The 12,383-nt window shown below is 55.6% G+C and overlaps 2 protein-coding genes across 3 annotated transcripts; both read left to right on the forward strand.

Annotated features, from left to right (window-relative positions):
* Positions 1 to 629: 629 nt before the first annotated feature.
* INHBC (inhibin subunit beta C) lies at positions 630 to 3,013 on the forward strand. Of its 2 annotated transcripts, none has more exons than XM_032441107.2 (2): positions 630 to 998; positions 2,275 to 3,013. In XM_032441107.2, exons 1-2 carry the CDS (start codon positions 698 to 700, stop codon positions 2,892 to 2,894), a joined length of 921 nt encoding a protein of 306 aa, XP_032296998.2. In that variant the 5' UTR covers positions 630 to 697; the 3' UTR covers positions 2,895 to 3,013. The 2 variants fall into 2 exon arrangements, with proteins under 2 accessions (XP_032296998.2, XP_015742426.2); XM_015886940.3 differs by having other exon boundaries at positions 632 to 998; positions 2,164 to 3,010.
* A 6,611-nt stretch (positions 3,014 to 9,624) lies between these two features.
* LOC107325767 (inhibin beta E chain-like) lies at positions 9,625 to 12,383 on the forward strand. Its single transcript, XM_085534255.1, has 2 exons — positions 9,625 to 10,259; positions 10,952 to 12,383. Exons 1-2 carry the CDS (start codon positions 9,971 to 9,973, stop codon positions 11,710 to 11,712), a joined length of 1,050 nt encoding a protein of 349 aa, XP_085390381.1. The 5' UTR covers positions 9,625 to 9,970; the 3' UTR covers positions 11,713 to 12,383.

Genomic DNA, 12,383 nt, shown 5'->3' on the forward strand with positions numbered 1-12,383 from the left:
TGGGGGTCTCATAGGGACATTGTATGGGGGCCTTATAGGGACATTGTATGGGACCCCATAGGGACATTGTATGGGGGTCTCATAGGGACATTGTATGGGGACCCCATAGGGACATTGCATGAGGGTCTCATAGGGACATTGTATGGGGGTCTCATAGGGATATTGTATATGGACCCCATAGGGACATTGTATGGGGGCCTTATAGGGGGCATTGTATGGGGATCTCATAGGGATACTGTATGGGGGCCCCATAGGGGGCTTTATATTGTATGGGGGCTTTATAGAGACATTGTATGGGGGTCTCATAGGGATCATATGGGGGCCCCATAGGGACATTGTATGGGGGCCTTGTAGGGACATCATAGGGACACCATAGGACACTATGGAGGCATCACGGAGACCCCATGAGGACACCACGTGGACACCGAGGGGTCCCCTGTGTCCCACCTTTGTGTCTCCCCATGACCCATAAGTGCCCCCTTTGTGTTCCCCACCTCCCCCTTCCCCCCATATCCCCCCTCCAGCCCCATAACTCAGCAGCACCGCTCCACCTTAACCCCGCAGCCCGTCCTTGCGGTGCCACCCCCGTTATCTCATTGGGATCAGCCAATATTTGTGGTCATTGCAGCTCTCACCCCCCCCCAACCTTTATCTCTGCCCCATAACAGCCTCCCTTCACCCAGCCCTCATAGCGGCCATGGCAGCGCTGCTCACCTTCCTCCTCCTCATCCTCCTTTGGACCCACGCAGCCCCACGTTGTCCCGGTTGTGGGTTGACATCTCTGCCCCCCCCAGCACAACGCAGGTTGCTCCTGGCTATGGCTCAGCGCAGCATCTTGGCCAGGCTTCATTTACATGAGCCCCCCCGTCCCCTACAGCCCCCCAATAGGGCGGCATTGCTCAGTGCTCTCTATAGGGTACGACCTCAGCTCGTAGCCCCACAACGACCCCCCGGGGCTGCAGAGCAGAACTACGAGGTGCTGAGCTTCGCTGAGGCAGGTGGGTGAAGGACAGGGATGGGGGGGTCCCTATATGGGGAGGGTGAAGGAGAGGGATGGGGGGGGTCCCTATATGGGGAGGGTGAAGGAGAGGGATGGGGGGGGTCCCTATATGGGGAGGGTGAAGGAGAGGGATGGGGGGGGTCCCCATATGGGGAGGGTGAAGGAGAAGGATGGGGGGGGGTCCCTATATGGGGAGGGTGAAGGAGAGGGATGGGGGGGGTCCCTATATGGGGAGGGTGAAGGAGAGGGATGGGGGGGTCCCTATATGGGGAGGGTGAAGGAGAGGGATGGGGGGGTCCCTATATGGGGAGGGTGAAGGAGAGGGATGGGAGGGGTCCCTATATGGGGAGGGTGAAGGAGAGGGATGGGGGGGGTCCCTATATGGGGAGGGTGAAGGAGAGGGATGGGGGGGTCCCTATATGGGGAGGGTGAAGGAGAGGGATAGGGGGGTCCCTATATGGGGAGGGTGAAGGAGAGGGATAGGGGGGTCCCTATATGGGGAGGGTGAAGGAGAGGGATGGGGGGGTCCCTATATGGGGAGGGTGAAGGAGAGGGATGGGGGGGGTCCCTATATGGGGAGGGTGAAGGAGAGGGATGGGGGGGGGTCCCTATATGGGGAGGGTGAAGGACAGGGATGGGGGGGGTCCCTATATGGGGAGGGTGAAGGAGAGGGATGGGGGGGTCCCTGTATGGGAGGGTGAAGGAGAGGGATGGGGGGGGGTCCCTATATGGGGAGGGTGAAGGAGAGGGATGGGGGGGATCCCTGTATGGGGAGGGTGAAGGAGAGGGATGGGGGGGTCCCTATATGGGGAGGGTGAAGGACAGGGATGGGGGGGGTCCCTATATGGGGAGGGTGAAGGAGAGGGATGGGGGGGGTCCCTATATGGGGAGGGTGAAGGAGAGGGATGGGGGGGGTCCCTATATGGGGAGATCCCCATTGGGGGGTGGGTGAAGGAGAGGGGGGGTCTTGGGTGGGGGGGGGTGCTTCATGACCTCCCCCTAAAACCTCAATAGCTCTATAACAAGGGGGGGACATTGGGGCTGGATGGGGCAGAGCTGTGCATGGGGGACCCTCAGCACCCCTATATCGCAGTAGTGCCCCCCCATCCAGACCCCCCCCAAATCCAACCCCCCCCCCTCAATCCTTATGTTCCTTTATCCAGGTCCATCCACCCCACTCAGTTCCCTCCTTCTGTTCCGCTTCTCCCCGGAGCTCCGTGTTAACTCCAAGGTCCTTCAGGCGCACCTCCACCTCTTCCACCCCCCCCCCCCAGGTCCTGGCAGCTCACAACCCGTATCCATCCGGCTTTTAAACGGGGACTCAAAGCAAAACATCAGCGTGGATACACTGGATGTCAACGGGGACGGCTGGGCGATGCTGGATGTGAGCGATGCATTACGGAGCGCCTTAAACCGCGGCAAAGAGCAGCTGATAATAGAACTGAGCACAGCGCGACCCCCAGGACCCCCCCCTTTAATTTCCGACCCTTATCGACCCTTTGTGGCCATCAAAGCCCGGAGAGGAGCCTCAAATCGTCGCCGTCGTCGCGGTATCGATTGCGGCGGCAGCACGAGGATGTGCTGCAGGAAGGATTTCTACGTGGACTTTAAGGAGATCGGTTGGGAGGGTTGGATCATCCAACCCGAGGGGTATCACATGAATTATTGCGCCGGGTTGTGCCCACCCCACGTCGCCGCCGTCCCAGGGGTGGCCGCATCGTTTCACACCGCCGTCCTCAACCTGATCAAAGCCAACGATGCTGAAGCTGAAGCCGATTCTTGCTGCGTTCCGACCCAGCGCCGCCCCCTCTCGTTACTTTATTACGACCGGGACAGTAACATCGTCAAAACCGACATCCCCGATATGATCGTGGATGCGTGTGGCTGCACTTAATGCCGGGCTGGGACCCCCAAAACCACCCCAGACCCCTCAAACCCCCCCAAATCCCCCCCATCACCCTGCAGAGCCCGAACTTAGTGCCATGCTGGGACCCCCAAAACCCCCCCAAAACCCCAAATCCCCCCCATCACCCTGCAAAGCCAGAACTTAATGCCATGCTGGGACCCCCAAAACCACCCCCCAAAACCCCAAATCCCCCCATCACCCTGCAAAGCCCGAACTTAATGTGATACCGGGACCACCCTGACCCCCCCAAACCCCCCCATCATCCTACAGAGCCTGCACTTAATGCCATGCTGGGACCCCCAAAACCCCAACCCCCCCATCACCCTGCAAAGCCCGAACTTAATGCCATACCAGGACCCCCCCAAGCCCCCCAGATCCCCCCATCACCCTGCAGAGCCCGCATTTAATACCATGCCGGGACCCCCCCTAAGCCCCCCCATCATCCTACAATGCCTGCACTTAATGCCATGCCGGGACCCCCAAAACCCCCCCAGACCCCTCAAACCCCCCCATCATCCTGCAGAGCCCACACTTACCATGCCGGGACCCCCCCTGACCCCCCCAAATCCCCCCCCATCATCCTGCAAAGCCAGAACTTAATTACATACCGGGACCCCCCTGAGCCCCCCAAATCCTCCCCATCATCCTGCAGAGCCCGAACTTAATGCTATGCCAGGACCCCCCGACCCCCCCAAGCCCCCACACCCCCCTCTATCATCCTGCAGGACCCCCCAGACCACCCAACCCCCCCCATCACCCTGCAGAGCTCACACTTAATGCCATGCTGGGACCCCCCAAGCCCCCCCCCCATCATCCTGCAGACCCCACTGGAGATTGGAAAACCAGCCCTGTGCTGCTGTGGTTTGAATATTGGGGGGGGGTCTGAGCTGGGGGTCGGGGGGGGGGGAGCGGAGCTTTGGAGGGGGGGGGGGGGATAGGATGTGGGGCTGGTGCTGCTGGGGGGGAGGCAGCAATAAAGGCATGAAGTGCAGCGCTGTGGGTGCAGCTGGGGCAGGGATGAGGGTACCCCCATGGGGGTGTGGGACCCCGACCATGCAGACTGAGGGGGGGGCCATTACTGCCCCCTATTTAGGACACCCCCAGCCCCACACCGTCCCCGTCCCGCCCCACATCTCACTGCAGCAGCTCTCCCTGTGCCAGCCCTGCAGGACGCAGCCGTGAGAGCCGGGACCAAAGGGCAGCTCCGTCCTTATGGCAACTCTGCTCCCCACATTGGGCTCCTGATCTGCTCTGCAGGGGAACCAGCGCTGCCCCATTGCTATGGGGCTGGTGGGGAGGGGGTGGTGGGGCAGGAGGGTGGCATTGCATGGGCCCCTCCTTTATGCATGGGCAGAGCAATGGAGTGGGATGCAAGATGCTGGAACAGCGGTGGCACAGCCATAGGGCAGCTATAGGGCTGCTATGAGGCTGCTATGGGGCAGCTATGGGGCAGCTATGGGGCAGCTATGGGGCAGCTGCTCACTGTGGGGCTCCCATCCATCACAGGTTTCCAGCTGTACACGGGTGGGGTGGGAGCCATCGATCCCGTCTGGTTCCCAAGGTCGTTTGCGCAAACCCACAACGGAACCGGCCACTTTTTGCTGCTTTATTTTCTCCCTTTTTCGATCTATTTTCACCCCCCCCGGAGTTATTCAAAGCCCCACATTATCCTCACGTTGGGGGGGGGGTCCCATAGGGCTCCATTCCGAGCTCCATCCCCACTCGTTGTCCCGCAGTTCAGAGCTGCCCCCTCGGCCCGCACTATGGGGGGGTGGATGGGGGTCGGGATGCGCTGTGCCCCCCCCCCCCAATTCCCTCCCATCCCCTTTCGGATGGAGCCTTTGCCAAAGTCAATAGCGGCTGCCCAGGAGGGAGGGGTGGGAATTCCTGAAAGCAGCTTCGGAATAAGCGTTAACCTTTAATTGGAGCCCGGTCCGGTGTGGGGCTGGGGGGGGGTTATGGGGTTGTGGGGTGGGTTGTGGGGTTGTGGGGTGGGTTGTGGGGTTGTGGGGTTGGTTGTGGGGTGGGTTATGGGGTTGTGGGGTGGGTTGTGGGGTTGTGGGGTGAGTTGTGGGGTGGGTTATGGGGTTGTGGGGTGAGTTGTGGGGTGGGTTATGGGGTTGTGGGGTGGGTTATGGGGTTGTGGGGTGGGTTGTGGGGTGGGTTGTGGGGTTGGGGGGTGGGTCACGGAGCTCTCATGGACCTGAGGAGCTCTGAGTTCTGAGTGATCCACGTTCCGGTACCGCCTGGAGGCGCCCGAGCACCGCGGATCAAAATGGGGGGGGGGGGGGGGTTGGCTCCATCCCACCGCCCCATCGATCAGCGCAGCCCCCTCCCCTCCTTTCCGCTTTACATCGATATCCATCTCAATGCCCAACACGGGGCTGCAGGGACCCCCCCACCCCAAACCGCCCCCCCCCATCAGGGCTGCTCAGCCGTGGGGTCTTTGGGGGGCGACCCCCAGGTGGGCATCTCCATGTCACGCTGTCAGGTGCCCCCCTCCCCCATATCCCCCATATCCCCCCCCCCCCCACACACAGCCACGAGGTCGGAGGTCCCGCAGCCATGTGTGCAGCGAGTGCCAGGGGTGGGGGGGGTTAAAATGGGGGGGGTTAAAGGGTGGGGGGGTTAAAGGTGGGGGGGGTTAAAGGTGGGGGGGGTTAAAGGTGGGGGGGTTAAAGGTGGGGGGGGTTAAAGGTGGGGGGGGGTTAAAGGTGGGGGGGGTATTTTGGTCAGGTCGGTCCCCGGGCTTTGCTTTCTGGGAACCGTTTAATCAACAACGCCGTTACGCAACGGGCGCAGCGCTGACCCCTGGCCCAGATCCGTGGGATGGGGGGGTGGGAGGTGGGTATAAGGGGGGGGGCAGGATGGATGTGAAGCCACAATGGGGGTCCTGAGCCCTTTGGGGACACCCCCCCTTGTATATGAATGTATATGTGTGTATATGTGTGTATATATGTGTGTATATGTGTATATGTGTGTATATGTGTATATATGTGTGTATATATGTGTGTATATGTGTGTATATGTGTGTATATGTGTGTATATGTGTGTATATGTGTGTGTATGTGTGTATATGTGTGTATATGTGTATATATGTGTGTATATATGTATATATGTGTGTATATGTGTGTATATATGTGTGTATATGTGTATATATGTGTGTATATGTGTGTATATATGTGTGTATATGTGTGTATATGTGTGTATATGTGTATATATGTGTATATATGTGTCTATATGTGTGTATATGTGTATATATGTGTATATGTGTGTCTATATGTGTGTATATGTGTGTATATGTGTGTATATGTGTATATGTGTGTATATGTGTGTATATGTGTATATATGTGTATATATGTGTGTATATGCGTGTATATATGTGTATATATGTGTGTATATGTGTATATATGTGTGTATATATGTGTGTATATGTGTGTATATGTGTATATATATGTGTATATATATGTGTATATGTGTGTATATGTGTGTATATGTGTGTGTATATATGTGTATATATGTGTGTATATATGTGTGTATATGTGTATATATGTGTATATATGTGTGTATATGTGTGTATATGTGTGTGTATGTGTGTATATGTGTATATATGTGTGTATATGTGTGTGTATATGTGTGTATATGTGTGTATATGTGTATATATGTGTATATATGTGTGTATATGTGTGTATATATGTGTATATGTGTGTATATGTGTGTATATATGTGTGTATATGTGTGTATATGTGTATATATGTGTGTGTATGTGTGTATATGTGTGTATATATGTGTATATGTGTGTATATGTGTGTATATATGTGTATATGTGTGTATATGTGTGTGTATATGTGTGTATATGTGTATATATGTGTGTATATGTGTGTATATATGTGTCTATATGTGTCTATATGTGTCTATATGTGTGTATACGTGTGCATATATGTGTGTATATGTGTGTGTATGTGTGTATATGTGTGTATATCTGTATATATGTGTATAAATGTGTATATATGTGTATATATGTGTATATATGTGTGTATATGTGTATATATGTGTGTATATGTGTATATATGTGTGTGTATATGTGTGTATATGTGTATATGTGTGTATATGTGTGTATATGTGTGTATATATGTGTATATATGTGTGTATATGTGTATATATGTGTGTATATGTGTGTATATGTGTGTATATATGTGTGTATATGTGTGTATATATGTGTATATATGTGTGTGTATATGTGTATATATGTGTATATATGTGTGTATATGTGTGTATATGTGTATATATGTGTGTATATGTGTGTATATGTGTGTATATGTGTGTATATGTGTGTATATGTGTATATATGTGTATATATGTGTGTATATGTGTATATATGTGTATATATGTGTATATATGTGTATATATGTGTGTATATGTGTATATATGTGTATATATGTGTGTATATGTGTGTATATATGTGTATATGTGTGTATATGTGTATATATGTGTATATGTGTGTGTATATGTGTATATATGTGTATATATGTGTCTATATGTGTGTATATGTGTGTATATGTGTATATATGTGTGTATATGTGTGTATATGTGTGTATATGTGTATATATGTGTATATATGTGTATATATGTGTGTATATGTGTATATATGTGTATATATGTGTGTGTATGTGTGTATATGTGTGTATATGTGTGTATATGTGTGTATATGTGTGTATATGTGTATATATGTGTGTGTATATGTGTGTATATGTGTGTATATATGTGTGTATATGTGTGTATATGTGTGTGTATATGTGTGTATATGTGTGTATATATGTGTGTATATGTGTATATAGGTGTATATATGTGTGTATATATGTGTGTATATGTGTCTATATGTGTATATATGTGTGTATATGTGAGTATATGTGTGTATATGTGTGTGTATATGTGTGTATGTGTGTGTATGTGTGTATATGTGTGTGTATATGTGAGTATATGTGTATATATGTGTATATATGTGTGTATATATGTGTGTATATGTGTGTGAATATGTGTGTATATATGTGTGTATATGTGTGTGAATATGTGTGTATATATGTGTGTATATGTGTGTGTATATGTGTGTGTATATGTGTGTGTATATGTGTATATATGTGTGTATATGTGTGTATATATGTGTGTATATGTGTGTATATGTGTGTATATGTGTGTGTATATGTGTCTATATGTGTATATATGTGTATATATGTGTGTATATATGTGTGTATATGTGCGTATATGTGTGTATATGTGTGTATGTGTGTGTGTATATATGTGTGTATATGTGTATATATGTGTATATATGTATATATATGTGTGTGAGCTCCACTGACAGCCCCTGCCCATGTTGGACCTTTGCTCCCTGCCCTCGCTGCTCTCACTACTTTCCCTATTGACACTCCGGGTCTATTCTGGGCTCTGCCAGCAGCTCCGGCTCTGCGGGACTTTGTCCCTTTACCCTCCGGTTGCATCACTTACAGCGGCGCTTTTTCCCAGACTCTATTTACTCGTCACCTCCACGTTCAGCTCCGGGAGGTGCTGGAAACCTCCGGGTCAGCGATGCGGGACGCGGCCAAGGGCTGCGGGTCCCCCCCCCCCGTGTTGCTCCATCGCAGCATCCCGGCTGCTCCATCCCACCCCCCTCCATCCCACCCCATCCCACTCCATCTCACCCCCCTCCAGCTCATCCCTCTCTCCCCCTCACCCCCTTCCATCTCTCACCCCCCTCCATCTCACCCCACTCCATCTCTCATCCCATCCCACCCCACTCCCACCCCACTCCCCTCCCTCCCACCCCCCTCCATCTCACCCCCCTTGATCCCATCCCTCTCCCTTTCACCCCATCCCATCTGTCACCCCACTCCATCTCATCCCATCCCACCCCACTCCCATCCCTCTCACCCCTCTCCATCTCACCCCCTTGATCCCATCCATCTCCCCTCTCACCCCATCCCATTATCACCCCACTCCATCTCTCATCCCCCTCCACCCCACTCCACTCCACATCACCCCCCCCCCATTTCACCCCCTTCCATCTCTCCCCCCCCTTCCATCTCTCACCCCACAGCATCCCACCCACTCTGACTGACCCCCTCCCTCTCACCCCCCTCCTCTTCATCCCCCTCCATCTCTCACCCCCCTCCCTTTGACCCCCTCCATCTCACCCCACTCCACACCATCTCACCCTGCTCAATCCCTCACCCCCCCCTTAACTCCATCCATCTCACCCCCCTCCTCTTTATCCCTCTCTCATCCCACTCCATCTCTCACCCCCCCTCCATCTCACCCCCTTCTCCTCCCCCATCTCCCCCCGCCCCATCTCCCCCTCTTTGCCCCCATGCAATGGGGCAGAGCTGTGCCCCAATCCGTGTTGTGCTGTGACTCCAGATGAGCCCTCAGTCCCCCACCATCAACTTGTGGGGAAGGCAAATATGTGGGGAGGGCACCTTGGTCTGGGGGATGCCGGACCCCCATAAGCATCCCATGGTGGTGTGAGATGAGATCAGGGGCAGCGATGGGGGCTGTGGGTGTCCTATTGGGATTGATGGCCCCATAGGGTGTGTGTGGGGTGATGTCTGAGCTGAGGGCAGCCCCATAAGCTCTACAGTGCCCCACTGGGGGCTGCCTGGACCCCCCCATCCCCATCCATGAGCTGTGAGCACACAGAGCCCTTATGTGTGTGTATGTGTGTATGTGTGTGTGTGTGTGTGTGTGCAAACCCCGCGTGCTCAGAGCTCCATGAGCACACACACGTGTGCACCCCCGTGCACATCGCACCCCCCCCCCCCAGCATCAATACGGAGGGGTCGGGGGTGTCCGTGTGTCACCGCCCGGAGCCCCTTCCATGCAGCCCCCCCCCCCCAACCCCACGGCGGGGGGGTTAATCCCGGTAATCCCCCGCCCCGGCCGCAGCCCGACGGGACGGGCGTTGCTCCGTCCAATGGCGGGGGGGCTGCGGGTCCGCCCCCGATCGTAGGTTCCCAAATCGGGCGGCGGAGGCGCTTCGTTCCCGTTCCGGTTCGGTCCGTCCCGTCGGTTCGATGGCGTCGCGCTGCGCGCTCCCGTGGCTGCTCGCGGTGACGGTGCTTTGCGGGGCCGCCGAGCGCTGCCCGTCGTGCGGGGTCGGGACGGAGCGGAGGCTGCTGGAAGAAGCGGCCAAACGGCAACTGCTGGACGGGCTGAGGCTCCGGGAACGGCCACGGATCGTCCACGCGGTGCCGCGCGTGGCCGTGGCTCGGGCGCTGCGGAGGCTGCAGGAGGACGGACCCCGACGGGGCGACCCCACCGAGGATGAGCGGCGCTTTGAGATCGTCAGCTTCGCGGAGGAAGGTGGGAGCGGGACCCTCCGTGTGGATGCGGGTCTGAACGGGATGCGCCCCCCCCACTCCCGACCCCCCCCCTGGGGAGGTTGAGAGCCAAAGGGATCGGAACTGAAGGGACGTGGGGGGCCGGAGGGATGTGGGGGCTGTAATGGGGTGGGGGCTGTAATGGGGTGGGGGCTGTAATGGGGTGGGGGCTGTAAGGGGGTGGGGGCTGTAAGGGGGTGAAGGGCTGCAGGGACGGGGATGGTGCCCCAAAGCGGGGCTGGGGGGGCGAGGCACAGCGTTAGGATCAGGGTCGGGGTGTCCTCAGGTCCCCACTGTCCCCCCCGGTGCCGGTTCCATCGGGTTCCCCTATAACGCAACGCGTGGACACACGATCCAAGTGCAGCATCCTCGGGGAGGGACGGGATGGACCGAAGGACGGAGGCGGGGGGGGGGGGGGTCGCGGGTGGGATCTCGCCCCCCTCCCACACGGAGCTCCTGGTCCCCCTTTGAGGCCGCACTAAAGACGGAGATCCAAAGACACCAAGCTTTGCACCTCCGCTTTTACAGCCATCACCGGTTCCCTATGGAGGTTTATGCAGCCATAAAGACCCCCCCGGGGCTCCGTTCTCCCCCCCATCTCCCCCAAGGGACCCCCTCTGCCTTTGCTTCCTGGTGCTGCTGTGTGTGCTCACCCCCTCCCCTCTCTCCCCTCAGAACCCCCGTCCTCCCCCGGCACAGTGCTGCGCTTCCACCTCTCCCCCCCCCCGGATCAGGACGTTCGAGTCGTTCAGGTTCAATTGTGGCTTTACGTCCGCGTTCCTCGAGGCTCCGTCACCAACTTCACCCTCAGCATCTCCCTCCTGGAGGGGCACAATGACACGGGGGGGGGTCGCCGCTTATTGCTGAGCTCACGGCGACTGAGCGCTCGGAGCAGCGGCTGGAGGACGTTCTCCATCCTCCCCGCACTACGAGGCTCCTTCGGGGGGGAGCACAGAACCATCCGGCTGCACCTTCAAAGCTCCGGGGACGGCGGAGGGTTCGTGACCGCCTCCAACGCCCCCCAACCCCGGCAGCCTTTCCTTGTGGCCTCGGCATCGTTGAAAGACCCGGAGCATCGTGTGACCAAACGTAGTTTGAGATGCAACCGCGACTCCTCGTTGTGCTGCCGTCGGGATCACTATGTAGACTTTAAAGCCATCGGTTGGAACGATTGGATCATCAGCCCCGAGGGGTATCAGCTCAATTACTGCGTGGGTCAGTGTCCGCTTCACGTTGCTGGCAGCCCCGGGATGGCTTCGTCGTTTCATAGCGCCGTTCTCAGCCTGGTAAAGGCCAACAACGTTCGCACCGCGGCTCATTCGTGCTGCGTCCCGACTCGCCGCCGTCCCCTCTCCCTCCTTTATTTCGACCGGAACAGCAACATCGTCAAAACCGACATCCCCGATATGATCGTGGACGCGTGTGGCTGCAGCTGATGGGGGCAGCACCGGGACCCCCCCCAAAATCCAGGACTGAGGGGGGGAAACAGCCCGGACTGCATTGAGATGGGGGCAGTGGGGCTGGAGCGGCTCCGTCCCCCCCCGGAGTGGGGCTGAACGTGCTGTTCTCTGCCCCACAGCAACGAACGTGGGGTGTCATTGGGGTCAGGGAGCCCTAAAAGCCGGAGCTGAAGGGGATGATGCTGCCCAGAGCCCCAAAGCTCCGCGCTCAGATGCTGCTCTCACCCCCCGGATGATGCAGAGCTGAGTGTGGGGCTTCTCCCCCCTCCCACCCCCATTCCCTGTGTGTGCAAACCCCATTTGTGTGTGTATATGAGTGTATGTGTGTGTAAGACCCCTCCCCACTCGCCCCCCTCCCACACGGAGCTCCTGGTCCCCCTTTGAGGCCGCACTAAAGACGGAGATCCAAAGACACCAAGCTTTGCACCTCCACTTTTACAGCCATCACCGGTTCCCTATGGAGGTTTATGCAGCCATAGGGACCCCCCCTGGGCTCCGTTCTCCCCCCATCTCCACCATGGGACCCCCTCTGCCTTTGCTTCCTGGTGCTGCTGTGTGCGATTCATCCTCGCTCTCTTCGTGCTTTTAATTTATTTTCCCATTTGGGTGCAGCTTTCCCCAATAAAAGGGTGGAGATTCAATTCAAA

Source organism: Coturnix japonica, unplaced genomic scaffold (genome assembly GCF_054131305.1).
Source record: "Coturnix japonica strain WE unplaced genomic scaffold, WE-NBRP24 Scf080, whole genome shotgun sequence".
NCBI classification, from domain to species: Eukaryota; Metazoa; Chordata; class Aves; order Galliformes; family Phasianidae; genus Coturnix; species Coturnix japonica.

Coding starts and splice junctions, on each gene's coding strand:
- LOC107325767 (XM_085534255.1), top strand. CDS start 9,971: ATGGCGTCGCGCTGCGCGCTCCCGTGGCTGCTCGCGGTGACGGTGCTT. Junction 10,260..10,951: donor CGTCAGCTTCGCGGAGGAAG/GTGGGAGCGGGA, acceptor CTCTCCCCTCAG/AACCCCCGTCCTCCCCCGGC.
- INHBC (XM_015886940.3), top strand. CDS start 698: ATGGCAGCGCTGCTCACCTTCCTCCTCCTCATCCTCCTTTGGACCCAC. Junction 999..2,163: donor GCTGAGCTTCGCTGAGGCAG/GTGGGTGAAGGA, acceptor TCCTTTATCCAG/GTCCATCCACCCCACTCAGT.